The 26,448-nt window shown below is 46.7% G+C and overlaps 1 protein-coding gene across 1 annotated transcript in view; it reads left to right on the top strand.

The window, feature by feature from the left end:
• LOC310747720 (leucine-rich repeat-containing protein 37A-like) overlaps nucleotides 1–26,448 on the top strand; it is a 46,657-nt gene that overhangs the window by 19,239 nt on the left and 970 nt on the right. Inside the window, exons 10-17 of the mRNA XM_083582632.1 lie at nucleotides 1,101–1,208; nucleotides 2,631–2,683; nucleotides 3,735–3,774; nucleotides 5,360–5,496; nucleotides 8,583–8,621; nucleotides 10,678–10,719; nucleotides 15,249–15,284; nucleotides 16,816–16,854. Of these exons, the coding sequence (XP_083438758.1) occupies nucleotides 1,101–1,208; nucleotides 2,631–2,683; nucleotides 3,735–3,774; nucleotides 5,360–5,496; nucleotides 8,583–8,621; nucleotides 10,678–10,719; nucleotides 15,249–15,284; nucleotides 16,816–16,854 (494 nt within the window). The remainder of the gene's footprint in view (nucleotides 1–1,100; nucleotides 1,209–2,630; nucleotides 2,684–3,734; nucleotides 3,775–5,359; nucleotides 5,497–8,582; nucleotides 8,622–10,677; nucleotides 10,720–15,248; nucleotides 15,285–16,815; nucleotides 16,855–26,448) is intronic.

Raw genomic sequence — 26,448 nt, 5'->3', positions numbered from 1 at the left:
GCGATTCTTCAAACAGCCCTTGTTTATTCACAGGCCAGAACAGAACTGAACTGAAGGGTTCAGTCAGCCTGCTTATATAGAGCTCCAGTACAATGTAACTGTAACAATTTTCTAAAACTATCCAATCACTGAACGTCACTTTCGATCCCTTATTTGCATAACTATCTACAGTATCCCCCTGCTGGCCCAGGGTGAGAACTTCAGTACATAACAGTTAGCATACAGAAGAACCCAGATATAGGGGGGAATTCTGCATTGCGCTCCGCTGATTCTTCCGTTGGTGACAGTATTTGTGCTTGTCAGGTGGAATAATTCCCCCGCTCTCCTGCGCTGTTTGGGGGGATGCATTCTCTGGACCCTCCAGAGAAGATTTGGGGGAGATGCAGGGAAAGAAGAAGTGGGAAGCCTCATCGCACTAGCAAAAAACCTTGCGCCAGCTTCTGCTGGCGTGCGGGTTTAATTGAATCCAGGCCTCCGTCCCTGGCATCGGTAGTTAAATATATCCCAGGCAATAAGGAAAGACATTGGTTGCCAGGTTCAGTAGGCATGGATCAAAATCCAGTGGCGTAGCGTGGGGGGTGCAGGGGGGGCCGGCCGCACCGGGCGCAACATCTGGGGTTAGGGCAAATCCATGGGTTAGGGGGCGCAAATCCACGGGTTAGGGGGCGCAAATCCACGGGTTAGGGGGCGCAAATTACTTGCCTTGCCCCGGGTGCTGACAACCCACGCTACGCCACTGTCAAAATCTGATTCTAGTACAGTGGTACCTCGGGTTACAGACGCTTCAGGTTACAGACTCCGCTAACCCAGAAATAGTACCTCAGGTTACAAACTTTACCTCAGGTTGAGAACAGAAATCGCACGGCGGCAGTGGGAGGCCCCATTAGCTAAAGTGGTGCTTCAGGTGAAGAACAGTTTCAGGTTAAGAACGGACCTCCGGAACGAATCAAGTTCTTAACCTGAGGTACCACTGTATAAGGCAGTTTTATGTGTTTGTATGAGTGCAAGCCACCCTCAAACAGTGTTTGCGGCTGAAGAAAGGAGAGAAACACAGAAAAAGCCAGCTGCCTCATATTACTTTCTTTTGTCCAATCTTGCAGATAGCGAGGCAGGGGATTCCGGAATATGGCTACGGCAACAAGCTGTTGCTGGCTATTTCAGTGACGGCTGTGATAATGATTATCATTGCAGTAATTTGCCTGATTGAGGTAAGCTAAAAATCTGTTGTTGTTTTAAAAATCCTTATTTTGATCTCTTAACTTGCCATACATTCCATTGCTTTGAATGGGTAGCATATATCCCCAAAACATACTATATCCTGCTACTGTGGAAGGACTAATACCCTGCTAGTTATAACACCTTGTTCTTCGCCTTAATTTAAGCCAGAGTTACACATAAGGATGAAGGATCTGTCAATTTTAGTTCTCATTTCTTCCAGTCTTAAATGCACTTTTCCACTTTTTACAGCAATTAGTGACTTTTTTAAAAAAAGAAATCTTATTAAACATATTTGTATACCCAATTTTGGCTGATGCGCACATTTTTTGCCACTAATACAATGCATTTTTGTTTGTTGTTTTCACTATTATGTTTATTTAACTGCTTTGCAAAATTTAGATAACTGTGAATTTTGAAGCATAGCTTTGTTTTGGCTCATGAACCGTTTCAGAAAGTGTGAATTTGCACTGTATTCAAATGTGCACTGAATCAATTTCCTCCTCCACCCCTACCACACACACACACACACACACACACACACACACACCCCTCTTCTGAAATGGGTCTTCTGCTTCTATAATGTCAAGGCTAAGACCAGGAACAGAATAAATGACCGCAGCAAACGTCTTCACAACAGGGAGTAGGACTGAGGAATCCAAGCAGCTTTGAGCTCTAGCTCCATTCTTTTAAATAGAAAGGACCCTGCGCTTGTTATCCGAGGCCCAACTCAATGTCCCCCTCCCTGAGACGTTCGGAGGGAGACAATGCAAGAACGAGTCTTTGCTGTGTTGGCTCCCTGTCTGTGGAATGCTCTCCCCAGAGAGTCTTGCCTGTGCCATCATTACATGCAGTGGCGTAGCGTGGGGGGTGCAGGGGGGGCCGGCCGCACCGGGCGCAACATCTGGGGGTTAGGGCAAATCCACGGGTTAGGGGGCGCAAATCCACGGGTTAGGGGGCGCAAATCCACAGGTTAGGGGGCGCAAATTACTTGCCTTGCCCCGGGTGCTGACAACCCACGCTACGCCACTGATTACATGTCTTAAACGCCAGGCAAAGCCATTCTTCTTTAGACCGGCCTACGTCATTAAATAATCTGTGGCCTGTTAAATGAGGGGAGGGGGAGAGAGAGAGACTGTTATTATGATTATTTTATTATTATGCTCTGTACTATGTTTTTATTATTATGCTGCATAAATTATGTTCTTAATATTGTACACTGCCCAGGGATCTTTGGATAAAGGGCGGCATATAAATGGAATAAGTAATAATAGTAATAATAATTATAATAATTATAGGCATGACAAGAAACTAGTCCCTTGCTTGGCCACCCCAGTCATTCCTGCTACCCGCCTGTGAGTAATCTTAGAATTTTGAGTCCGTCACAATCGCTTCTTCCTCTTCTTCTTAAACAGATCTGCTCTCAGCGTTCGGCAGCTAAATCAAAGGACGGCAGCTCTGAAAAACGGTAATTCTTCCCCAGGAATGCTTAGTTCTCTGCAATTTAGATTTCTGCGTGCAGGACTCAGTCTCAAGCTCATGATTTGGGTGCTGGGGACACTATCCCTTCCTCTGTGAGAACAACAGTTAGTTGTCCCCCAACAATTACTTAAGGAAAATCAAGTCCTATACCAGGCACCCCCAACCTTCGGCCCTGCAGATGTTTTGGACTACAATTCCCAACATCCCTGACCACATGGAGGCGCATTTCGGACATCCGCCTCAAAGTTCAGTGTGTGGCGGCAGGACCTACTGCCATTTGCATGTTCCTTGTGCATACAGAAAACAGCCCTAATAACTGAAAAAAGCTCTTGAGAGAGAGAGAGACAGAGAGATTCATGTCTCATTTTAAGGTGTTTCCAGTAACCAGGACAGCTTTATGCTACCAAACTGAATCTCTCTCATATTAATGTGAAAAAGTACCTGAAACATTTGCGGAAGAAGTGTACAAATGCCAGTCATTACATTTTAAAACCCAGATCTCAGATTTAAGAGGCGGGAATTCGTAAAGCATTGCACTGAGATTCAAAATTTTGTTTATTGCTCATTCATAAGTTCATTCATAGGGACATGGGTGGTGCTGTGGGTTAAACCACAGAGCCTAGGACTTACCGATCAGAAGGTCGGCGGTTCGAATCCCCACGATGGGGTGAGCTCCCGTTGCTTGGTCCCTGCTCCTGCCAACCTAGCAGTTCGAAAGCACGTCAAAGTGCAAGTAAATAAATAGGTACCGCTCCGGCGGGAAGGTAAACGGCGTTTCCGTGTGCTGCTCTGGTTTGCCAGAAGCGGCTTAGTCCTGCTGGCCACATGACCCGGAAGCTGTACGCCGGCTCCCTCGGCCAGTAAAGCGAGATGAGCGCCGCAACCCCAGAGTCGGCCATGACTGGACCTAATGGTCAGGGGTCCCTTTATCTTTAAGGTATCTGCACACACCAACAAAAGGTCTTTTACATCTTCCTAGAACTAATATCAAGCACACACATTTCTCTCTTTTTTCTTTTTTCTTTTTTACATTAAAGGACCTTTCTGGGCAGAAGGAAGAAAGGCGCAGACAGACAGGTAAGTCGTCTCATTGGGCCTGAGAGATTTGGGTCCCCGTTTCCATCTGAACTAGGGATGCATTGTGTGACTTTGGGCAAGCCCCAGTTTATTTCCCTTACTAAGCATCTAGTCCAGGGGTGCCAGCAGTTTGTGGACTACAACCCCCATCATCCCTAGCTAGCAGGACCAGTGATCAGGGATGATGGCAACTGTAGTCCAGAAACAATGGGCAGCCCAAGTTCAGGGAAACCCTGATCTGGTGTCAGTGAGCAGCCAGGAGTCCTTTGGGAATGATGGAGGCAGCGATCTGCTATTGCTTGTCCCCAAATCTGACAAGGAGAGATAATTACTGCCTCTCAAGATTCTGCCAGTTTCCGTTTCTTCCCTTTTCTCATTTTCCCAATCTTAACTTGAGTTTGCCCAATTTCTGCATCTGTTTGCAATTTAAAAATATATATATATATATGTATGCGTTATTTCAATGCAGTTTTCTGAACAGAAGCATCTCAAGCCCATATTTGGCTAATAAAATCATGTTTGCACTATCCCTTTAATATATGCATATGCGTGGGAGAACCCCTCTGTGAAATATGAAGAATGCTAATTGTGTAGGATTGCTACATTTCAGTTGGCACATTGGTTTGGGGAGCGTGAATTAGGAAATCTCACGTTGAAATGTGGACCATGTGAACATCTCCCCCATTCTTACCTGTGCTGCAAATGTAGTTGGACTCCCATCAGCCACAGTCATCCTGGGTAACGGTCATGGATTATAGGAATTGTATTAGCCCAACAATATTGGAGAGGCCAAAAGGCATGTTGCCTCCGATCTTGATTCTGACAGTCCTAACTCTCTCTTTTTTTTAAATTGCTTTTTATTAATTTTTTCACAAACAAAAATAAAACAAAATAAAACAATCTTTTACATTCATCATTTTATGTCATCTTATTTACACTGCGTATATTCACGCCCAGACTTCCTTCCTTCCCGCTTCGGTTTTCTTAATATATGACATCTCTTGTAGATTCTTATTCACCTTCCATACACATCACAGGATTTATATCAACCCTGCTGTAGTCTTTAAACTTCTACAGTTAGATCTTATATATGCCATAAATTTACCCCACTCTTCTTCAAACTTTGTCCCTTTTTGGTCTCAAATTCTGTAGGTCATTTTAGCTAATTCTGTGTACTCAAAAAATTTAGCCTGCCATTCCAATATAATTGGGGTCTCCTGTAATTTCCATTTTTGAGCTACCAGTATTCTAGCTTCAGTAGCATATTGGAATAGTTTATGGTCCTCCTTCTTAACTTCCTCCCCTATGATCCCTAATAGAAAGGCTTCCGTTTTTTTCAGGAATGTGTACTTAAGAAGTTTATTCAGTTCATTATATATTAAATCCCAAAAAAATTTCATCTTTTCACACGCCCACCACATGTCAGGAGTGCTCTGATGGTGTTTCCTGCTTGGCAGGGGGTTGGACTCGATGGCCCTTGTGGTCTTTTCCAACTCTATGATTCTATGATTCTATGTGGCAGTCCTAACTCTCAAAGGGCTCCCTCGCTTTGTGACCCATTCTCACATCCCTTCTTCCTTCTCAGGGGTCTGTTGACAAGCCTCTTTGGCTCAAAGACATGTATCAGCCTCTAGATGATGCTCGGAGGAGGAGCATGATTGGTAAACTTCACGATGAAGAGACCTCAGATGAGGAAGATATATTCAACTGGGCCAAATCAAGGTAGGAACGAACGAGCTGCTGTGACCAGACTTGTATGACTTGCAGCTTCCTTTAAAAAAAAACCACACACACACACACACACACACACACTTTTTCCTCTTATGGCTGCAGATGAAACCTGGGGAATGTGTGTATGGATTGAGTCACCTTGAAATATACTATGAGTCGAGTCTGGATTTCATGCTCTTTATTCAGCTCAGAGTAGTGAGGAATGGAAGTTCCCCCGAAATGTCTGCTTTATATACATTATTTACACAATGGGCCCCACGTGATTGGCTAATTCTGGGATTCTCCTATAGGCCAATCAGGTTGTGGATTCACTTCCACACGGAATTGGATTGGGTGGCTCCTGCGGACCAATCAGACTGCTGCATTCTGGATCCTATTGTTCTAGGACCAATCAGACTGCTGCATTCTGGATCCTAGTGTTCTAGGATCAATCAGACTGCTGCATTCTGGATCCTATTGTTCTAGGACCAATCAGACTGCTGCATTCTGGATCCTATTGTTCTAGGACCATTCAGACTGCTGCGTTCTGAATCCCATTGTTCTAAGACCAATCAGACTGCTGCATTTTGGATCCTATTCAACTCAGTACATAACACACCTTTTTCGTCTTCTTCCTTTCCTGGCAGCTCTGTAACCAGCAGAAGTTCAGCAGATGCACGTTTAATGGGAAAAGCTTCCTCCTTTCCATTTGTGCCTGTTGCACAGTTGATTAAGGCACAGAGCCCTGCCTGATCACTTGGGGCATATGGAATCAAGACGGTGGAGACTTCAGCACTATGCAATGCATAGATCAGGGAGGTCCAACACATGTGGCCCTCGAGGCTTTAATTGTGGCCCTTGGCAACATTTGGCGCCCCCACCAAGCCCTGGGCTTTGGGAAGGAGGGGTGAAGGCTCTGACAGGGTCCTAGAGTCCTCCGTCCTCTGTCCCAAAACTTAGCTGGCGCTTTCTCAGCTTTGGGAAGGAGGTGGGAGGGTTCTAGGACCCTGCCAGAGACTTGCGCTTCATTCCCCAAACCCTACGCCTTGCCTTGCATAGCTGGCTTTGGGAAGGCGAGAGCTGTGCTGTGTGTCAAATTTTGGCTTTGCCCCCAGAGTGAGAAGGCCCATGGGTTCTGTGGCAAAGTACTCTTGCGGCTCACTTGGTATGAAAAGTTGGACCACCCTGGCATAGATCCTTGTTCTCCCCACTTGCCCCAGGCTTACAGAAGTGACAAGGTTCAGAAACTTCAGCTGGTGCAGAATTCAGTGGCCAGGTTGCTCACCAGAGCAAGATGTTTGAGCATATTGCACCAATCCTGGTCCAGCTGCACTGGCTCCCGATTAGTTTCCAGGCCCAATTCAAAATGCTGGTTTTGACCTATAAAGCCTTAAACGGCTCAGGACCGCAATACCTCAAGAACCACATCTTGCCATATGAACCTACCTGAACCCTGCAACCACCATCTGAGGCCCTCCTTCATGTGCCTCCTCCTCGAGAGATGCGGAGGGTGGCAACACAAGAACGGGGCCTTCTCTGCAGTGGCTCCCTGTCTGTGGAATGCTCTCCCCAGGGAAGTTCGCCTGGCGCCTTCACTATACACCTTTAGGCGTGAGGCAAAAACGTTCCTTTTAAACCAGGCCTTTGCCTGACTTGATCTACATCCTATACCCTTTGTTAAATGCTGTCTCTTTTTTGGGGGAGGGGGGCTTCTTGGGTTGTTGTTTCTGTTTGGATTTTATGTATTTGATTCTATATATGGACCGCCCTATATATGGTGGCGCTGTGGGTTAAATCACAGAGCCTAGGACTTGGCGATCAGAAGGTCAGCGGTTCGAACACCCGCGACAGGGTGAGCTCCCGTTGTTCAGTCCCAGCTCCTGCCAACCTAACAGTTCATCAAAGTGCAGGTAGATAAATAGGTACTGCTCCGGCGGGAAGGTAAACAGCGTTTCCGTACACTGCTCTGGTTTGCCAGAAGCAGCTTAGTCATGCTGGCCACATGACCCGGAAGCTGTACGCTGGCTCCCTCGGCCAATAAAGCGAGATGAGCGCTGCAACCCCAGAGTCGGCCACGACTGGACCTAATGGTCAGGGGTCCTTTTACCTTTACCTATGGACCGCACTGAGACCTTCAGGTATAGGGGAGTATAGAAAGAAAGAAAGAAAGAAAGAAAGAAAGAAAGAAAGAAAGAAAGAAAGAAAGAAAGAAAGTAGATAGATAGATAGATAGATAGATAGATAGATAGATAGATAGATAAGGTGCAGTAAAGAAATACATACCAAACAGCCTCATTTGCACAATTTCATTTTCTACTTTAAACCAAATCCCAGCTGTGAGAAGTGAACCATTGCCGGCCAAATTTGCGTAGTGCCACTTTGCAGATCCACCAGCATTTTAAACATCCACCCAGAGCAGGGGTGCCCAAACTTTTTTCCAAGAGGGTGAGATTTGATGAAGTGAACATGCGTGAGGGCCGACCAAACTTGTAGAGCTTTTTTAAGGATTGAAGTTGTTGAGGGTTTTTTTTTAAGGATTTAGCCCCAAACTTGTTGAGCTTTCTTTACAATTTAACCCCAAAGTTGCTGAGCTTTTTTAAGGATTTTACCCAAGGACATATACAGTGGTACCTCGGGTTAAGTATTCATTTCAGAGGTCCATTCTTAACCTGAAACGGTTCTTAACCTGAAGCACCACTTTAGCTCATGGGGCCTCCTGCTGCCGCTGCGCCACTGGAACATAGTTTCTGTTCTTATCCTGAAGTGAAGTTCTTAACCCGAGGTAATATTTCTGGGTTAGCAGAGTCTGTAACCTGAAGCGCATGTAACCCGAGGTACCACTGTACTGCCACGGGGGTCGGATTAAATTGACCAGACTTTGGACATGCCTGACCCAGAGTCTTAACTCAGACTAGATCTAGACGCATCAAAGAAGCGATTCTGTTAGAAATGCATTGAAAACTTCATACAAGGAAATCCCATTGGTGAAAATGGGACTCCGCTGCGCCAATGTACCCGAGTTCTAACTGTGCTAAGCTTCGAAACCATTCAGACTTGACTGCCTTGCAACCTAACCTCTGCTTTTCTCTGTTTTCCAGGGAACCACCCCCTGTGGAAAAGCCCAGTTCAGTAAAAGTGTAAGTACCTACCCTCTTGCAGTATGACCCTGGACTGTTATTTATGCCCTAGGTTTAAAAATTGGGGTTTGCCCAGAATGCAACCTGCTGCTACAGAGTTACATTTGTGCTTTTGCTAATTTGCAAAGCAAGAGATGATGCGGAAATTCTCTCTTTAAGTTTCGTATTCCGAAAAGAATTCCTCTACCTAACGGAATACGTATCTGGAAAGGGGAATAATCTCACACTCCAGTCCTCAGCCCTGCTAAACCAAATCAGTCTCCAAGGGTTTCCTGTTGTTTAGCAAGGAAAGGGAAGTTAGGCTAGTACTAGCTAGTTCCGTCCAATCAGCTTTTGCTATCATTCCATGTCAACGTAGTCTGAAGGGCAAGTTAGAACAGTGAAGAGGGGTTTGTTTGGGGCTTTGGCAAGGCAAGATCTGAAGCCCCACTTAAAGTGAAACTGAGGACCCCTTCAGACATCTTATATACTGCACATTCATGCCTCAACCAGAGCCAGGGCCTTTTCAACACTGGCTCCAGCCTGGTGGAACTCTATGTCTCATGAGACCAGGGCCCTGCAGAATCTGATTTCTTTCCGAAGAGCCTGTAAGGCGGAGTTGTTCCGCCTGGCCTTTGGCTTGGAATCAATTTGATTCCCTCCCCCTCTTTCTTTTTTCCTTTCTCCTCCTGTGATGGAACTCCTATTTGGGGACTTCCCTGGCTTTTTTCGGGCCCATGTAGGACCAGTCTGGATAGTTAGCCTTGGTGAAGACCTGATGTTTTCATCCCCAAAAAAGTTTTTGATTTGAGTTTCCATTGAAATGAAGCTGCATTTTAATGTTTTAACGTTGTATTTTAATCTTGTTTTTAAGTTGTATTTCAGTCAATTTGTATTTATATTGGTTGTTAGCCGCCCTGAGCCTGGTCTAGGCTGGGGAGGGCGGGGTATAAATAATAATAATTATTATTATTATTTGTGCTCATGATGCTATTGGGAGTCATACACTAACTCACATTCAATACCGTTTGTGCTTGCAAATGTTTTTCGGGTAGTAACACTCCTTCATTTCCAGGCAATGCCTATCCTGTAACTTCCTGGTGAAATCCCCTAGCGTTTTACACCACAGAAGTTCTGGTTTGCTTTTGTCCTGCTTTTTTTTGTGGTGCTTTAGCTCCTCTGGACAAACATAACGAGGTCGTTTGTGGGAAGCATCGCAAAACAAACGAAAGCAGAATAAATCCAGCCTGACACACTACTATTGAGTCACGAACTTGTTGCACGATACACCTGCAATGTTTTTTTTTAAAAAAAATGCAAGCCTATTCATGAAGGCTACTCGGAAGTAAGCTGCATTGTGTTCAAAGGAAATTGCTCCCAGGTAATTGGGTTTGGGTTGGCATAATACCATATTTTTCACTCTATAAGACACACATTTTCCCCTCCCAAAATTAAGGGGAAATGTGTGTGCGTCTTATGGAGCGAATGCAGGCTCCTTGGCTTCAGCGATAGCAACGCGAAACCTCTGAAGCGCAGTGGGAGCGCTCCCGCCGTTCTCCAGAGGCTTCGGGTTCCTTTCGCTGAAGCCAGGAGAGCAAGACTCTACTGGCTTCAGGGATAGCTACCTGAAGCCTCCGGAGTGCAGCGGGAACTCCCACTGCGCTCCGGAGGCTTCGGGTTGCCTTCACTGAAGGCGAAGGCAATGTGGGAGAGGGAGAGCTGCGCAGTACCCCTTCAGCTAAGCGGGAAGAGAAATGGAAGGGCCTCTGTTTCTCCTGCCGCTTCGCTGAAGGGGCGCTGCGCAGAGAGGGGGAGAATTTTTTTTTCTTGTTCTCCCCCTCTAAAACAAGGTGCATCCCATGGTCGGGTGTGTCCTATAGAGCGAAAAATACGGTACTTTCCCCTGTGCCCAATTTTACAACACACCTATCTAGGACAGCTCATGTCATGAGCAGCTTCAAATAAATTGCTATATTTGGAGCCGGCTTTTTATGTGATGACCAGGAGGAGAGTGAAGGGAGCGCAATCCCTGAGTGCAATCGACTTCCCTTAACCTCCGTTTTTCTTGCTTTGACAGAGTTGAAGAGCCCCCTGTTAAAAAGGCCAGTTCAAAGAAACTGTGAGTATTATTATGCAACCGCAAAATTATCAGCCTTGGCTCTAACTTTTCCCTCTTGCAGCTAGGCATTAGGATATAACCTGGAGGGTTGACAGCTCCATCAGCGAGACACCTGAGTTGAATGGCATCTGAATCATACTTAAGCAGATCTGTTGCGCGCCTGGTCTACTGCATGTAGGGTATTCTGTGTCCCAGTGTATTTAAGGGCATGTCCACACCAGAGCAAAAGTGGACCCTCCCTCAAGTTGTCCCAAATCTTTTCCCCTTTGAATGTGAGTTGTTGTTGTTTATCCTGGCTGTTTGGGACTTTCCAGGGATAAAGGGGGAAAGGTTTGGGACAACACTGGGATGGAAAAGTCATTGTGTGGGTGTCCCTAGATTAATGGAGAGAGAGAGAGGTTGGTGCGAATCAACATTTTTGCCCTGATTTTAGACTCTTGCCTGAAATCCTGAAGAGATGCTGCTTTTCGAAGAACCTCACATTCCACACTGAAGTGTTTCCGTGTTCTTCTCCTTCTTTCCCCCCTTTCTCCTTTCCCTCTGCTTCCTCTGTTGTTTCCTTTGTGTCCGTTATAGATTGTAAGTTCCCTGGGGCAGAGACCTGCCCACTCATTCCCAGCAATGCACCATGCACATGGAAGGTGTTACTGCATTAACCATCATAACGAAATATGCTGCCTCGGCACATGGGGCTTCCATTAAGTTACAATGCCTGGTGGCCACTGATTGACACCTCCACGAATCTGCCCTTTGAAATCCACTCGAGCCAGCGGCTAACACAGCAGGTGGCAGCAGTTAATTCCATGAGTTAATTCCATGCCGTGCGACGGAGAAGCACTTTCTTTCGTCTATAATAATAATAATAAATAATAATAAATTTTATTTATATCCCACCCTCCCCAGCTGAAGCCGGGCTCAGGGCGGCTAACAACAATAAAATAGTACAACATTCTAAAATCATTTCATTATAAAATTAATGCCCTGAATCTTATGCCAATCAATTGATGCAGCTCTTCAACAGACTAGATCTATGTGGTGTGGGTGTATTATGGAACCAAGCTAAAGTTGGTTCTCTCCCCCCCCCCCCCCGCCGCCCCAGTTCCTTATTCCAACTGAAATATACTCGGAGTCAAGAGTGGATTTCATGCTCTTTACTCAGCTCATAGTGTGAGGAGGAATGGAAGTTCCCACAGAATGTCTGCTTTATATACATTATTTACACAATGGGCCCCACATGATTGGTTAATTCCGGGATTCACCTGTAGGCCAATCTGGTTGCGGATTCACTTCCACCTGGAGCTGGATTGGGTGGCTCCTGTGGACCAATCAGACTTCTGCCTTTTGGGTCCTATTGTTTTAGGACCAATCAGACTGCTGCATTCTGTTTTTTTTTTTAAATGATTTTTTATTAAAGGTTTTTATAACAACAACAAAACATATAACAAATACATAAACAGACAAAAACAAAAACAAAACAAAAAAAAAACATGTACCATTTCGAATCTTAATTTCTTATACCTTTCTTCCCCGACTTCCTCATGCCTCCCTTTTCTGTATTCCAAATTCTTATCAATTGCTCAGCAAATCTTCCCTTATTTTAATTTAAATTTAATCTAGTCTTCCTTATTCTCCTTGTCTTAACCCTTACTAATAGTAACCATTTACTTTCCAATCCAACATCATTCTAACTTTCGTTAATTTTGTAATATTTCTTTAAATAGTCCTTGAACTTTTTCCATTCTTCTTGCGCTGCTTCTCTTCCCTGGTTTCGGATTCTGCTCGTCATTTCTGCCAGACCCATGTAGTCTATCACCTTCATCTGCCATTCTTCCAGTGTGGGTAGTTCTTGTGTCTTCCAGTACTTCGCAATAAGTATTCTAGCTGCTGTTGTAGCATACAAAAAGAAAGTTATATCCGTCTTTAACACCCCCTGTCCGACAATACCCAAGAGAAAGGCCTCTGGTTTCTTAGGGAAAGTATATTTAAATACCTTTTTAAGTTCATTATAGATCATTTCCCAGAATGCCTTAATCTTCGGGCACGTCCACCAAAGGTGAAAGAATGTACCTTCCTTTTCTTTACATTTCCAACATTTATTATCAGGCAAATGGTAAATCTTTGCAAGCTTGACTGGGGTTATGTACCACCTATATATCATTTTCATAATGTTTTCTCTTAGAGCATTACATGCCGTAAATTTCATCCCGGTGGTCCACAACTTTTCCCAATCAGCAAACAAAATATTATGACCAATGTCCTGAGCCCATTTAATCATAGCTGATTTAACCGTTTCATCTTGTGTATTCCATTTCAGCAGCAAGTTGTACATTTTTGACAAATTCTTAGTACTGGGTTCTAACAATTCTGTCTCCAATTTTGATTTTTCCACCTGGAAACCAATTTTACTGTCCAATTTAAACGCTTCATTTATTTGATGATAGTGCAGCCAATCTCTCACCTTCCCTTTTAATTTCTCAAAACTCTGCAATCTCAATTTGTCCCCTTCCTTTTCCAAGATTTCCCAGTATCTTGCAGACTGCTGCATTCTGAATCCTATTGTTCTAGGACCAATCAGACTGCTGCCTTTTGGATCCTATTCAACTCAGTACATAAAGTTTGCATCCCTCTGCACTCCAAAACAAGCATGGGGCTACCCCGTATCACAGACCTCCACGAGTCTCTTTGAGATGCACCTGCACTCTCTCCAGCCCAAAGCTCTCCCTAAAATAAGCTTTGATGTATCCCAAATGATGCGTCTCAACAGTCAGGAGATGCTTCCATATGTGAAAACGTGTAGATCAGGTCCAAACCACTGTTTCATTTTTGTGCAAGTCTCAGATCTGCTGCCCCCACACCAACAACTGATAAAGAAGAATGTATCAGTGAATAAGCAGATGGGATGAGGCATTGTCCCAAATGGCATATCCACACCATCTGGAGGCTGTCTGTCTCCTACCAAATGGCCTCACATGTCTGGTCCAGTGCTTAATTTTCCCCAAGTCATTCTCAGGCATGCTGTCCCTGTGCCAATCCTTTTTTCAATACAGGTAGAAACCAAAAATGGACGGGGGATTTATGCCAAAGCGTTTTTAATAACGAGGAACGAGGATCTGGGTGCTTGCCCATCCAGTGACCTGAACTGGCTTACACAAAAACAAAAAGATAAGGCCGTAGATTATGCTAGTTTATCTTATTCAGAGCAGTCTCTGTTGTGTCGGAGTTTGCCATTTGAGTTGATCCAAAGTGGGGTGCACGCATCTCGATCCTTATTAATTTGCATGTGACACAGGCTCATAGCTGTCAACCGTCCCTTATTTGGCGGGAAACTCCCTTATCCCAGCGCCGTGTCCCACTGCTGTCCCTTATTGATGATGTCCCTTAAATTTCCCGGGTTTCATGCTCGCCCGGCTCGGGAGGGAAGCAATGGCTCGGGGTCCTCCGCCGTGAGAGAGAGTGTGCACTGGCACCGTCGTCCTGGTGCGAGGAGTTCCATCGGCCCTTCCCCGCCCGAGGGGGGGGAGGGAGAGAGACTCTCGCCCATGCCGCCTGCAAGCCCAGAGGCGGCAGCGGTGGTGGCAGCTGAGGAGGTGGCCTGAGGGAGGAGGAAGAGGAGGGGATGGGGAGGGATGCAGAAGGGCGGCGCTTCAGCAGCCGCTGCGGCGCCACAACCGCCTCTTGCCGGATTGACAGCATCTGTCAATCCTACCAATGTATGTAACTTTTACAATAGCAAAATCCCTTATTTTGGCTGCTGATCCCTTATTTTCGAGGCTGCTGGTCCCTTATTTTCAAATCTGTAAGTTGACAGCTATGCACAGGCTGCTATATTGAATATGGAACTAGGAATCAGCCTTGTGGGGAAAGTTTCCTTGAAGGACAGTCAAACCTCGGTTCCCGAACACCTCCGTTGTCGTATGTTTTGGCTCCCGAACGCTGAAAACCCAGAAGTAAATGCTCCGGTTTTCAAATTTTTTCGGAAGCAGAACATCTGACGCGGCTTCTGCTTGAGTACAATAAGCTCTTGCAACTGCCACACCTCAGCTGTCAAACGTTTTGGAAGTCAAACAGTCTTCTGGAACGGATTACGTTTGACAACCAAGGTTTTGACTGTACAAGCGTACCTTGGGTCCTGAACACCTTGCAAGTTGAACGGTTTGCCTCCCGAACGCTGCAAACCCGGAAGTGACTGTTCCGGTTTGCAAACTATTTTTGGACGCTGAACATCCGACGGGAATTCCGCGGCTTCCGATTGGCTGCAGGAGCTTCCTGCAGCCAATCAGAAGCAGCGCTTTGGTTTCCAAACGTTTTGGAAGTTGAACGGACTTCTGGAACGGATTCTGTTCGACTTCCAAGGTACGACTGTATTTGAAGATGCATAGGATGTCTCAGGCAAAAGAGGAATGGTTGCTTGGGTTATTGAATTAATCAAAGCATCCTGCAGTACCAAAAACAAGTAAACTATATTGTAGGAGGAAGATGGCCTAGATGCAGCAACCCTCTTTAACATCTCCTTTTTAACTCTTAATCAGGGCGCCAGAACCCCCACCTCCAGCTCCGAAGCCAGAGTAAGTAACTAGCAAATGTTTGGGCTTTGTAAAGCAGTCTGCTAGAGGAAAGGCTCGCCAGATTATATATATTAAAAATACACCAGATATGCACATCTCCACTCTTTTCCCTCCCTCTCCCCACAAACTTAATACAGGATGCTTTGCATGGCACTGTAGCACATTTTCTTCTTCCTAAAGAAAGGGGGGAGAGAATAAGAGAAGGGATCTGTTCTCCAAAAAACATAGGAATAAAAGAACTTAATCTGTAAAGAGGCAAATGGGGGGGATTGCTTTGAGTCCCCCGCTCCCAAGTTTTTAGGATGGGATATCTTAGTGGCGAAAATCTAGTGCTACTGAACAGCCTTCAGTTTTTAAGACCAGTTTAGATTAGATAATCAGATTAGGGAAGGGAAGAGGGTCCAGTGTTCAAAATTCCCATTGTTCTAGGTGTGTTTTGCGACAGGGAATTTCATTAGTGTGAGCAGTTTCTGAGCTCCGGGCGCAGTGCTGCGCCTAAGATTTCAGATTAAAACTGCAGAGGGGAACGAAAGGAGGACCTTTTTCTGCCTCCTCACTTCCAGCTACTCTCTGAAGACTGGAGAAGAGACCCCTTAAGAATATTACGGGGGTGGTCAGGGGAAAGGCTAGACCATGTGAAAAATGAACATAATATTTTAGCTGCAGTTCATTCATTTTCAGCTTTGTGTTCTTGCTATAAAAAAAGAGCGCCTAGGCATTCCGTTGTGGCGCCCACAACCTAGGTTTTAAGGTGCCATTTAGCTCATCACTTTCATATCTCTGTTTCTAACACTGAGAGGATCAATCAGAAAGTGCTCAGACATGTGGGTTATTTCGCAGCACTCAGTTTGCTTCAAGCTGCAAGGGAACAGCAACTCTGCTTCCACACTTTGGGAATTAGGAGTGTCCAGAAGCAAAAAGAGGACAAGGTTTCTAGCTATGCAGAAGAGGGGATTTCAGCAACGGTCGCATTGCTGTCTGAAATTTTGTTCTGTTGCATAACCTTGTCCCCTTTTCATCTGCCTACTGTGATTAGAATCCAAAAGTTGCCCTTTTCCACTGCCCCAAATGTGGTCATGAACATGAAATGGAGTAAAAGTACACACAGCTGCAATTTAGGAGAGGGAGGTGTTAAGTTGTGGGTGAACATATCAGACGACACAGCGATTCTTCAAACAGCTCTTGTTTATTCAGAGGCCAGAACGGAACTGAACTGAAGGGCTCAGTCAGCCTGCTTATATAGAGCTCCAGTACAACGTTACTGTAGCAACTTTCTAAAACTATCCAATCACTGAACGTCACTTTCGATCCTTCATTTGCATAACTATCTACAGTATCCCCCTGCTAAAACTATCCAATCACTGAGCGTCACTTTCGATCCTTCATTTGCATAACTATCTACAGTATCCCCCTGCTGGCCCAGGGTGAGAACTTCAGTACATAACAGGAGGGAGGGAAGGAAGGGAGGGAGGGAAGGATGTATTGATCAGCTGCTGTGACGTAACTCCTGCTTTTCTCTCTTGCTCATCAGGTCTTCAGGAGGAGAAGACGATAGTGGGTCAAAGAAACCGTAAGTAGCACCAGAGTCAGTTCCTTCTTCCATTCAAACCAGAGGTGGGCAAACCTCAAGCCCAGGGGCCAGATATCTGGCCCTTGGGATTCTTGGTTCTCTGGATGGAGGACAGAGAGGATTGTGTGAGTGCAGGCAGAAACTCACCTACTTTGCAAACCTTGCACTTATTGCTTTTCCTACTCTTTCTCTGACCCGACCCAGCGCTGCCGTATGTGCCCCAAAGGTTGCTTTCAATCAGATATAAGTTTTCCCACCCCCCTTCAGATTGTTTGATTTTTTGAGCTTGGCTACATAATGCATCCTATTGCAGATTCACGATCTTCAAAGCGCAGATAATTGTGCAAAGGTTTTCCTACCTTAATAATGTAGTTATTGTTAGGAACAAAATGAAACAACATGCATTACTGGGAAAGGAGAAAGGAACTGAGCTGTGGAGGAAAGAAAGTGGTGGAGGCATTGGGGAGTAAGTTGTGGAGCAGAAGGAGTCCTGGGTGGCATTTGATGGATATATTTTTTCCATTTAACGTAGAGGCTCAGAAATCGAAACATTTATTTGCTTCATAATATCTGGAGAAGGTGATTTTCTCCTGCCTGGTCCCCTTCCTTTGATCAACAGCCATTCCCATTGGCTTGCCGTCTTTTATTCTGTTTGGCATGAAGGTTTTGTCTTTCTGGTGCTGTAGCGCTATGCAAAGGAACAATTTCTTTCCCGTCGCATTTTCACGCACATGACATGTTTCTGGCAGAATTGCAGTCCGTGGCTTCTTTGCAAATCAGACCCTGGGTGCTGTGCCACTCTCTCCAAGCAAACTGGAGGCTTCTTTCCATTTTTGTTTTAGGTTTTGTTTTTAAATTGGATCTCCAGTATATATTTGTTTAAAGACAAGTCAGGAGAGCCACTGAAAACTTAAAACCTAGAGAGAAGCAGGGGAAAAAAAGAGTTGGAAGTGTTCAGAAAGAGGCTTCCCATCCCAGATTTCTTGTGTTTCCCACTCTCTGATGGAGCAGGTTTTGCAAGTGTGTGTGTGTGCGTGCATTAGGCAACACAAAAACCTGCTAAACCTGTTTGGCTAGAGGCAAAAATGTGCACACATTCTGAGCAGCAGCACCAGTTTCAAACGACCTGCCTTCCATCTCTCTGAAAATAACTATTCGCCATCTCTAGTTCTGAACTGATAAAAGTACCGTAACTATTCGCCATCTCTAGTTCTGAACTGATAAAAGTACCGTAACTATTCGCCATCTCTAGTTCTGAACTAATAAAAGTCGTGTGGTAGGGAAAGGGCTGTTCTCTGGATACCTCTCCCTCTTAGGACTTGTTTAGGAATGCAGGGTATTTGCATGGGTGTAGCCATGATTTTTGTTGTGGAGAGCAGCCCAAAGTTGTTGCCCCATAAATCTGTTGAGCTTTTTTGGGGGGAAATACCCCCTAGGAGCATGCAGGGGGCAGGCTTTGGTTGTGGGGGGGAGACTTCTGCTGGAGGGAGGCAGAACCTCAGTTAATCAGTGCTTCTCAACAATACCCATGGGTATTTGTAACAAAGCTGTATGTGGCTAAAGACAGTGATTCCTGTGATGGTACTCGCTAACAGTGTGGAATACTGCACTGCCAGCAGTCATTTTGTGCTGAGACACCCACAGCCTGTTTATCATATTAGTTCTCCAAAGCTCTTCCCATTCGGCCATCATTACTGGACGTCCAATGTCCTGTGCCCATCTAATCATTGTTGCCTTAACCTCCTCCTCCTTAACTTCCCATTCCAGGAGGAGTTGATGTATTCTCGAAATTACCCTGATTTTATTATTTATTAATTCTGTTTCGAGTTTAGAGGGCTGATTATCAAATCCAATCTTTTTATCTTGTTTAAACATTTCATATATTTGATGGTATTCCAACCAACCAGCCTGTTTATCAAGACAGGAGTACCTGCACCTCTTTTTTCCTCTCTTCTTTTTTACCAAAAAAAAAGTACTGGCTAAGGGGTGGGGTGGGGTGGAATCAGTACTATTTTTTTTTTTTAAGCAAATGAATCGGTTTTCCTCTATCAGATCTAGGTTTAGATCTCCTCGGGTGGGCAGAGATCTCTTTTAGGAAGTCCAACTCGGAGACATTGGGTAGTGTTTGTATTTGCTTGTTATATTTGCTTTGTCTTTTCTTTCTGCACGCTTACTAGCTCTTCTAACTACAAATGGGGGAGATTTAGACTCCTTCCCCTGTAGATATCAGCAGCTAGTGCCCCCTGGGACCAAACCTAGGGACAAGAATGAGGAAATGATAGGACTTGCTTAGGATTTCTGCTTCCTCCAAGAGGTCCTTGTTGTAAACATGGTTGCCAGCACCCTACTTCCGCTTAACCTTCACTAAAAGCAACACATACATATATGCACAGAACATCAACCCCCAGGTGGTTGTATAATTTGCATTCCCACCCCCCACCCCGCCAGAACCTGTTCCTAAGTTTATGCTAAAACATTCCTGCTCCACAAACACTAATCTATTATCTCTACCAAAGTTTGCCAACAAAGGTCTTGCAACAGCATCAATAATGCCACCTTAGGAGGTTGTGTTTAGGTACCGCAAGATGCCTGGTGTATACACCTGCAGCATCATAAACTAAACTAGCAGGCCAGAATTGGTTCATGCTGGCAAATCACAGGAAAAGATTGCAGGGAACCGAGCAAAGAAGCGGGACCAGTTTGGAACATTTCCTTAGGGAGGCTAGATGTGGTCTGTGGCCTGCCTGTTGCAGAACAGGTGTGTCTTTATGGAAATGTGCATCCCGATCCCATTCGTGTTGTTTCAAAGGTATGTTCCAATGGGACTTGCTCTTGTTGTAAACAAAAATTGCCCTTTTCCCTTATGGGGTATCCAAGAGCCCATATAGGGTCCTTACATAGGTTCCCTACTGGTAGGAGAAGATAACAGAGGCCAACCAGAGAATATTGAGAAGCAAAGCAGCTAGTAAGCTTGATCTTTATTGATCTGTTGCAACAGGGTGCTCCCCTCACCCGCAGGAGAGAGGAGGAACCCAGAACAATAGCGTGCAAGGCCTTATAAAGACTTTTGAAATTGCCACCCTGTAGATCAAGACCATCCCCAGAAACATCATACATACATCACAGAAGGGGTGTAACCTAAGACCACCCCTCAGATACATCATACCTACATCACAGAAAAGGCGGTCTTAAAACAGAAATTTGAATGTTGTTTTTCTCCTGTCGTTGTTTATCTCCTGTCTGGCAGGTTACTTGATTTGATTGCCTGGGTAGCCTGGCCAGTCTTTTGCAATGATAAATACTTAGTTCCTGGGTCATGTCACAGGTTCACACCCTATTCATATCTTAAATGTGCCCTTAAGACAGGATATGTGAGGAAAGAGACTGTCAGGGAACTGTCATCTGAGACGAAGGAGGTGAAAGGGCTCATGGAGGGTGAGAGAGACCACTCAGCGGAGGAGGGGACCAGCAGGGGGAGAAGTGGAGTTCCAAGGGAAAGTGAGTCGGAGGGAGAGCTCAGAGATACTTCTAGCGAGAACAGTGGGGGGGTTTCAGGACCTCCCTTAGGAACACCCACTCCTCGGCGGAAACTGTCACGCCGAGAGTCCAGAAGACGTGTTTCCGTTAAGGAGCTTTTATGCTGGAAGAAGTTCCGTAAACGCCCACTGTCCGATTCAACGAGCGATTGATGGAGCCACGCTTAAGGAGCTCCATCACAGACAGAGGTTTGGGAACTTAGCCAAACTCTGAGGGATCAGGATTTTACGCACAAGCAGCTCATCATCCCATCACAGCAATCGGACAGTCCCTGAAAGCAGCTTGTGCAGAGAGGCATCATGAGTGACCCAGCCGGAGCCGGAGGAGCAGGAGGAGCTGGAGGAGGTCCAACTCTGGAAGAAAGGTACAGAATGTTGGAACTCCAGCTAGCAATGCAAACGGCGAGGCTAGAAGAAAGGAGGGCGCAGGATGCAGAAAAGGCAAAAGGCGCTACACTAGCAAGAAAGATGCCAGGAATGGTGCAGAAGTTTGGGGGGGACCCCAGGAACTACCAAGCCTTTAGGACAGAGATGCAGTATGCTCTTGAACTGCAGTTTAATGACTTTCCCGATGAGGCGTCGCGAGTGGCGTTTGTGATTGGCCATCTCGAAGGAGGGGCGAGAGACTGGGTCAGGCCCCTGATGGCAGGGAATAGTGACATGCTGAAGGACGCGAGGAAGTTTTTTCGCGCCATGGATTTGATGTTTTCCAGCGAGATTGAACAGGGACTGGTACGCAGACAATTGATGGCTTGCAAACAGGGGAGCCGATCGGTTCGTGAGTACTGGACTGAGTTTACAATGTTGATACATAGATTGGGGTGGGACCTATCGGCGGAACCCATTCAAATGCTATTTGAAGAGGGGCTTTCTTCGGCGGTGAAAGACGAACTTTCCCGGGCGCCCAGGGCGGAGTCTATGGACCAGCTGACCAAATCAGCGCTGACCATTGGAGCGCGCCAGGAGGCAAGAGCCTTGGAGAAGCGGGAGGGGAAAGGAGAGCGTTGGAGGGATTTCCGCATTCCAGAGATTCCAGAGCCAAGTTTCCCGCCCGGAGAGCCGATGGAAGTTGGAACAGCGCGCGCGCGCGCAGTTTCAAATCCCAGTGAAGGGAGGAAGAAGGAGGGAAAGAGCGCCAAGAAATGTTACCTCTGCCAGCAGCCAGGTCACTTTGCCAGAGTCTGCCCGCAAAGAAAGGAATGGCAAGGGATGGCGGGGGCTGTTGGGGGAAAGGAGGAGGAAGTCCAGGAGCCAGTAAAAGCCAACGCCTGTCTGCCTCTGTCAGGGCACTGCAGACAGGCCAAGGAGCAGTAAAAGTGCCCACTCCGGAACCTCCAAGACCAGCCCTAGTAATAGAGGTGTTGCTAGAGCTGGCAAACGGATACCCACTAAAGACCAAGGCGCTGTTAGACTCAGGCAGCTCCGGTAATTTTATGAGCAAGGAGTTTGCAGCGGAACACCAGATACAGACACTCCCTTTAAGCAACCCCCTGCAGGTCACCACGATCGATGGGAGGGAGCTGTTGGGGGGAGAAGTTAGCCTACAGACCGTCCCAATGGTTATGAGGGTGGCAAGGCACACCGAAAGGATAGCGTTCAATGTAGCCACCCTGGGAGGGGCGCCAGTCATTTTGGGAATGAGCTGGCTAGCGTTGCATGACCCGCTAGTGGGCTGGCATCAGAGAGTGGTGTCCTTTGGGTCAGGACATTGCCTGGAACACTGCAAAGAGGGAAAGGTGCCAGAAGGGGCAAAAGCCTCCATAGCAGGGACGGAAGTGGCGAACAAAGGGAAGGTGCCCAAACAATACGCTGACCTGAGCAAGGTCTTCAGCGAAAGGGAAGCAGATAAACTACCACCGCATAGAGACTTTGACTGCCAGATTAACCTGGTCCCTGGGGCCCAGCTACCCGTGGGCAAGCTGTACGCCATGTCAGACAGGGAAATGCAGGAGTTGAGGGAGTTTATTGACAAAAACCTGAAGAGAGGTTTCATCAGAGAGTCCAGAGCGGTGGGGGGCAGTCCAGTGTTTTTTGTGGACAAAAAAAACACGGATAAACCGAGATTGGTCGTGGACTACCGGGCCCTGAATGCCGTGTCAGAACCAGTGACTTTCCCCATGCCCAGGATTGATGACATTTTGACCAGGGTGAGGAAGGGAAAGATATTCACGAAACTGGACTTGAGAGGAGCGTACAACCTGATACGAATAAAGAAGGGGGATGAATGGAAGACAACGATGTTCACCCCCCTAGGGGCTTTCGAATATCGCGTTATGCCATTCGGATTGCAATCAGGCTCCGCCTGTTTTCAATCGCTCATGAACCATGTACTGGGACCTTTGCTCTACAAGAATTGCGTGGCATTCCTCGATGACGTGCTGATATATTCGGAGAATGAGGAGCAGCATGTGAAGGATGTCAGGGAAGTGCTGAGCCAGCTGCAAGCAAACCAGTTGTGGGTGAAATTGGAGAAGTGTCAGTTCCACACCAAGGAGGTGGAATTCCTGGGGTACCGCTTATCAGACAAGGGATTAGCCATGGATCCAGGCAAGGTCCAGGCGGTGCTGGAATGGAAGACACCGAAAACCAAAAAAGATGTGCAAAGGTTCTTAGGGTTTGGGAACTTTTACCGTAAATTCATCAAGAACTTTGCCCACTTAACGGCTCCCATCACGGACTGTCTAAGCAGCAAGAAGAAATTCGTTTGGACGGCAGAGGCGGAGCACGCTTTTGAGGAATTGAAAAAGGCATTCGCTTCGGAAGAACAGCTCCTGCATGTGGATTTACAAAAACCCATGAGAGTGGAAACTGATGCCTCAGACCGGGCGGTGGGGGCAGTACTGCTTCAGCCAGGGAGCAATAAGTCGGAATGGAGACCGTGTGCCTTCTTTTCGCGTAAGCTGAACAAATCCGAGAGGAACTACACGGTATATGACCGAGAACTACTCGCCATTCACGAAGCGTTCCGGAGATGGAGACACTTACTAATTGGCGCACAGCATAAGGTGCAAGTGTGTACGGACCACAAGAATTTGGAGTATTGGAGAACAGCACGAGTGCTCAACCAACGACAAGTGAGATGGGCCCAGGAGTTCTCCAAATTCCATTTTGAAATCTGCTACGTGCCAGGTCCAGAAAACATCAGAGCGGACGCTCTCTCTCGCAAACCTGAATATTTGGAGGGGGGGGAGCGCCAGAAGAGAGACATATTATCCCAGAGGACCACTGGGTGTGTGGTGCGGCCTGGGTGGGGCAAAGAGAACTGGTAGAGGGGACGGTCAATGATGAGTACGCCCAGGATAAGCTCAGAGGTTTAAGGAGAGAGGGAGAAGACCCCGGAGGTTTTGAAGAAAGAAACGGGGCATTGTATTACAAAGGGGCACTATATATACCCGAAGGGGAATTGAGGGGGAGAGTACTCAAACAGTTGCACGACAATCCCACAGCGGGGCATTTTGGGCAACACAAGACCATGTGGTTGGTGACCAGGGAGTTTTGGTGGCCCAAGGTGAGGGAGGATGTACGGGAGTATGTGAGAAGGTGTGACCAATGCCAGAGAGCCAAAGGAGAAAGGCGGGCACCAGCGGGTTTATTAGAACCGTTACCCACACCAGAACGACCGTGGGAGGCGGTGTCGATAGATTTTATGACTGATCTGCCCAAATCCCAGGGGAAAACCGCCATACTAGTCGTAGTAGACCAGTTAACTAAGATGGGTCACTTTGTAGCTTGCTCACATGCAGTCACGGCGGAAGAGACAGCGAAATTGTTTGTAGAACATATTTTTAGGCTGCATGGCGCCCCCTTGAGGCTGGTGTCCGACAGAGGGAAACAGTTCACGTCCAGATTCTGGAGGAAGCTTATGAGCTTGTTGCACGTAGAGGTCAACTTTTCGACTGCCAGGCACCCTGAGACCAATGGGCAGGCGGAGAGGGCAAACGGTATCCTTCAACAATACCTGAGGTGCTATGTCAATGACAGAGAAAACGATTGGGTCGAAAAGTTGGCACTAGCGGAATTTGCTTACAATAATGCAGAGAATGTGTCCACCGGGATGAGCCCATTTTTGGCTAATTATGGGTGCCACCCCAGGGCGTTTCCAGGGGAAGGAGGAGAGAGATGGAGTGTTCCGGCCGCTGAACTTTTTGTAGAAGAAATGGAAGCGATCCATCGTCAACTCCAACACCACTTAGAAAGGGCCAAAGAAGAATATAAGAGGCAGGCAGACAAGAGCAGAAGGGAAGGTGAAACAATTAGGGTGGGGAGTCGGGTCTGGCTATCAACCCAAGGGTTGCCGTACAAGGGGGGTTGCAAGAAATTGAGACCCAAAAGATTGGGACCATTTGAGGTCATCCAACAGATCAACCCAGTGGCTTTCAGACTCCGGTTACCGAACCACATGAAACTGCACCCAGTATTCCACATGTCATTACTGTCACCATACCGGGGGGAAGGTGAAGGGGTATCCACACGGGGGCCAGCCATAGAAGAAAGGGAAAGCCGCAACTATGTGGCGGAAATCATCGACTCCAGGTGGAAGGGGAATCAGGTGGAGTATTTGGTCGCGTGGGAAGGGGAACCAGAGTCAGAAAACACCTGGGTGAAGGCAGAGGAGGTCCATGACGAGGTCTTGATCGAAACGTTCCACCAAAGGTTCCCCAGGAAACCTCAGCCAGTAGCGAGGTTCCGGAGGGAGTACTTTGGCACCACCGACGATGAGGAGGAACTGGAGGGATTCAGGGAATCGGAGTTGGAAGGAGGTACCGACTCCGAGGAGGAGGAGTACTTGGAAACCGGGAACAGCAAAAGGTGGAGGGAAGTGTTCAAAACTTCGGAAGATGAGGGAGGTTCCTTCAGGGGTTTTGCTCCCTCGCCTCCCGCAGAGGAGGGGAGGGAAGGGGGTGAAGGGGGCCCTGGAGGGGAGGTGGATGTCAGGGAACTGTCATCTGAGACGAAGGAGGTGAAAGGGCTCATGGAGGGTGAGAGAGACCACTCAGCGGAGGAGGGGACCAGCAGGGGGAGAAGTGGAGTTCCAAGGGAAAGTGAGTCGGAGGGAGAGCTCAGAGATACTTCTAGCGAGAACAGTGGGGGGGTTTCAGGACCTCCCTTAGGAACACCCACTCCTCGGCGGAAACTGTCACGCCGAGAGTCCAGAAGACGTGTTTCCGTTAAGGAGCTTTTATGCTGGAAGAAGTTCCGTAAACGCCCACTGTCCGATTCAACGAGCGATTGATGGAGCCACGCTTAAGGAGCTCCATCACAGACAGAGGTTTGGGAACTTAGCCAAACTCTGAGGGATCAGGATTTTACGCACAAGCAGCTCATCATCCCATCACAGAGACAATGGGGAGGTTTCCCACTTTGACCTTGCAGAGAAAACATTTGCTCAGTTTAGGAATCAAAATGGTTCCAGGTCGGTCTTCCTGTGCTGATCTATGTACGTGCTTGGTTGGTACGCTTATGAACATTACCATATATCTAAGACCTCAAAATTCCTATCACACTCTTAAGTGAGCATACACAGGATTGAGACATGACTATGTCCTCTGGGTAGCTCCAACAAGAAAGCATTGGTTCCACTGCAGATTGCAGACCTTTTTTCTCTTTTTGTACCAGATTGCATGGGTCTCTTAGCCCCTGCCACATACAGCTGCTACCTTATTATTATTATTTTTATGGCAAGGCTTCGTACACCTTTAATAACTATACTGAATTTCTGCATGCCACCAGCTGTTAAATGTACAGCCCGCCCCTCCAAAAGGAGATAAGGAGAGTTTTAGTGAAATTACTGCCTTCCACCTAACAGTGAAGGATTCACCCACCACAGTGTCCTTGTTTCTTATCTGTGGTCCTAATCTCCCAGCTGTATAGTGACACTGGGTGATGGTGCTAGGATGTGTCTGGTGGGCAGGCAATAGAGAGTGGCGAAGAAGCAGTCCCAATTTCAGTGGTGAAGAGCAGGACAAGGTATAGCTGAGGTGCCGTGTCTGACCACCATGTGGGTTGAAGGTCTAAATCTTTTGTCCCTGTCCCTGGCTCAGCCTTTCCTCTCCTCCAG

The sequence above is a fragment of the Podarcis filfolensis genome, assembly GCF_964270895.1.
Source record: "Podarcis filfolensis genome assembly, chromosome: 13".
NCBI classification, from domain to species: Eukaryota; Metazoa; Chordata; class Lepidosauria; order Squamata; family Lacertidae; genus Podarcis; species Podarcis filfolensis.
This window is presented reverse-complemented; position numbering and strand designations above follow the sequence as displayed.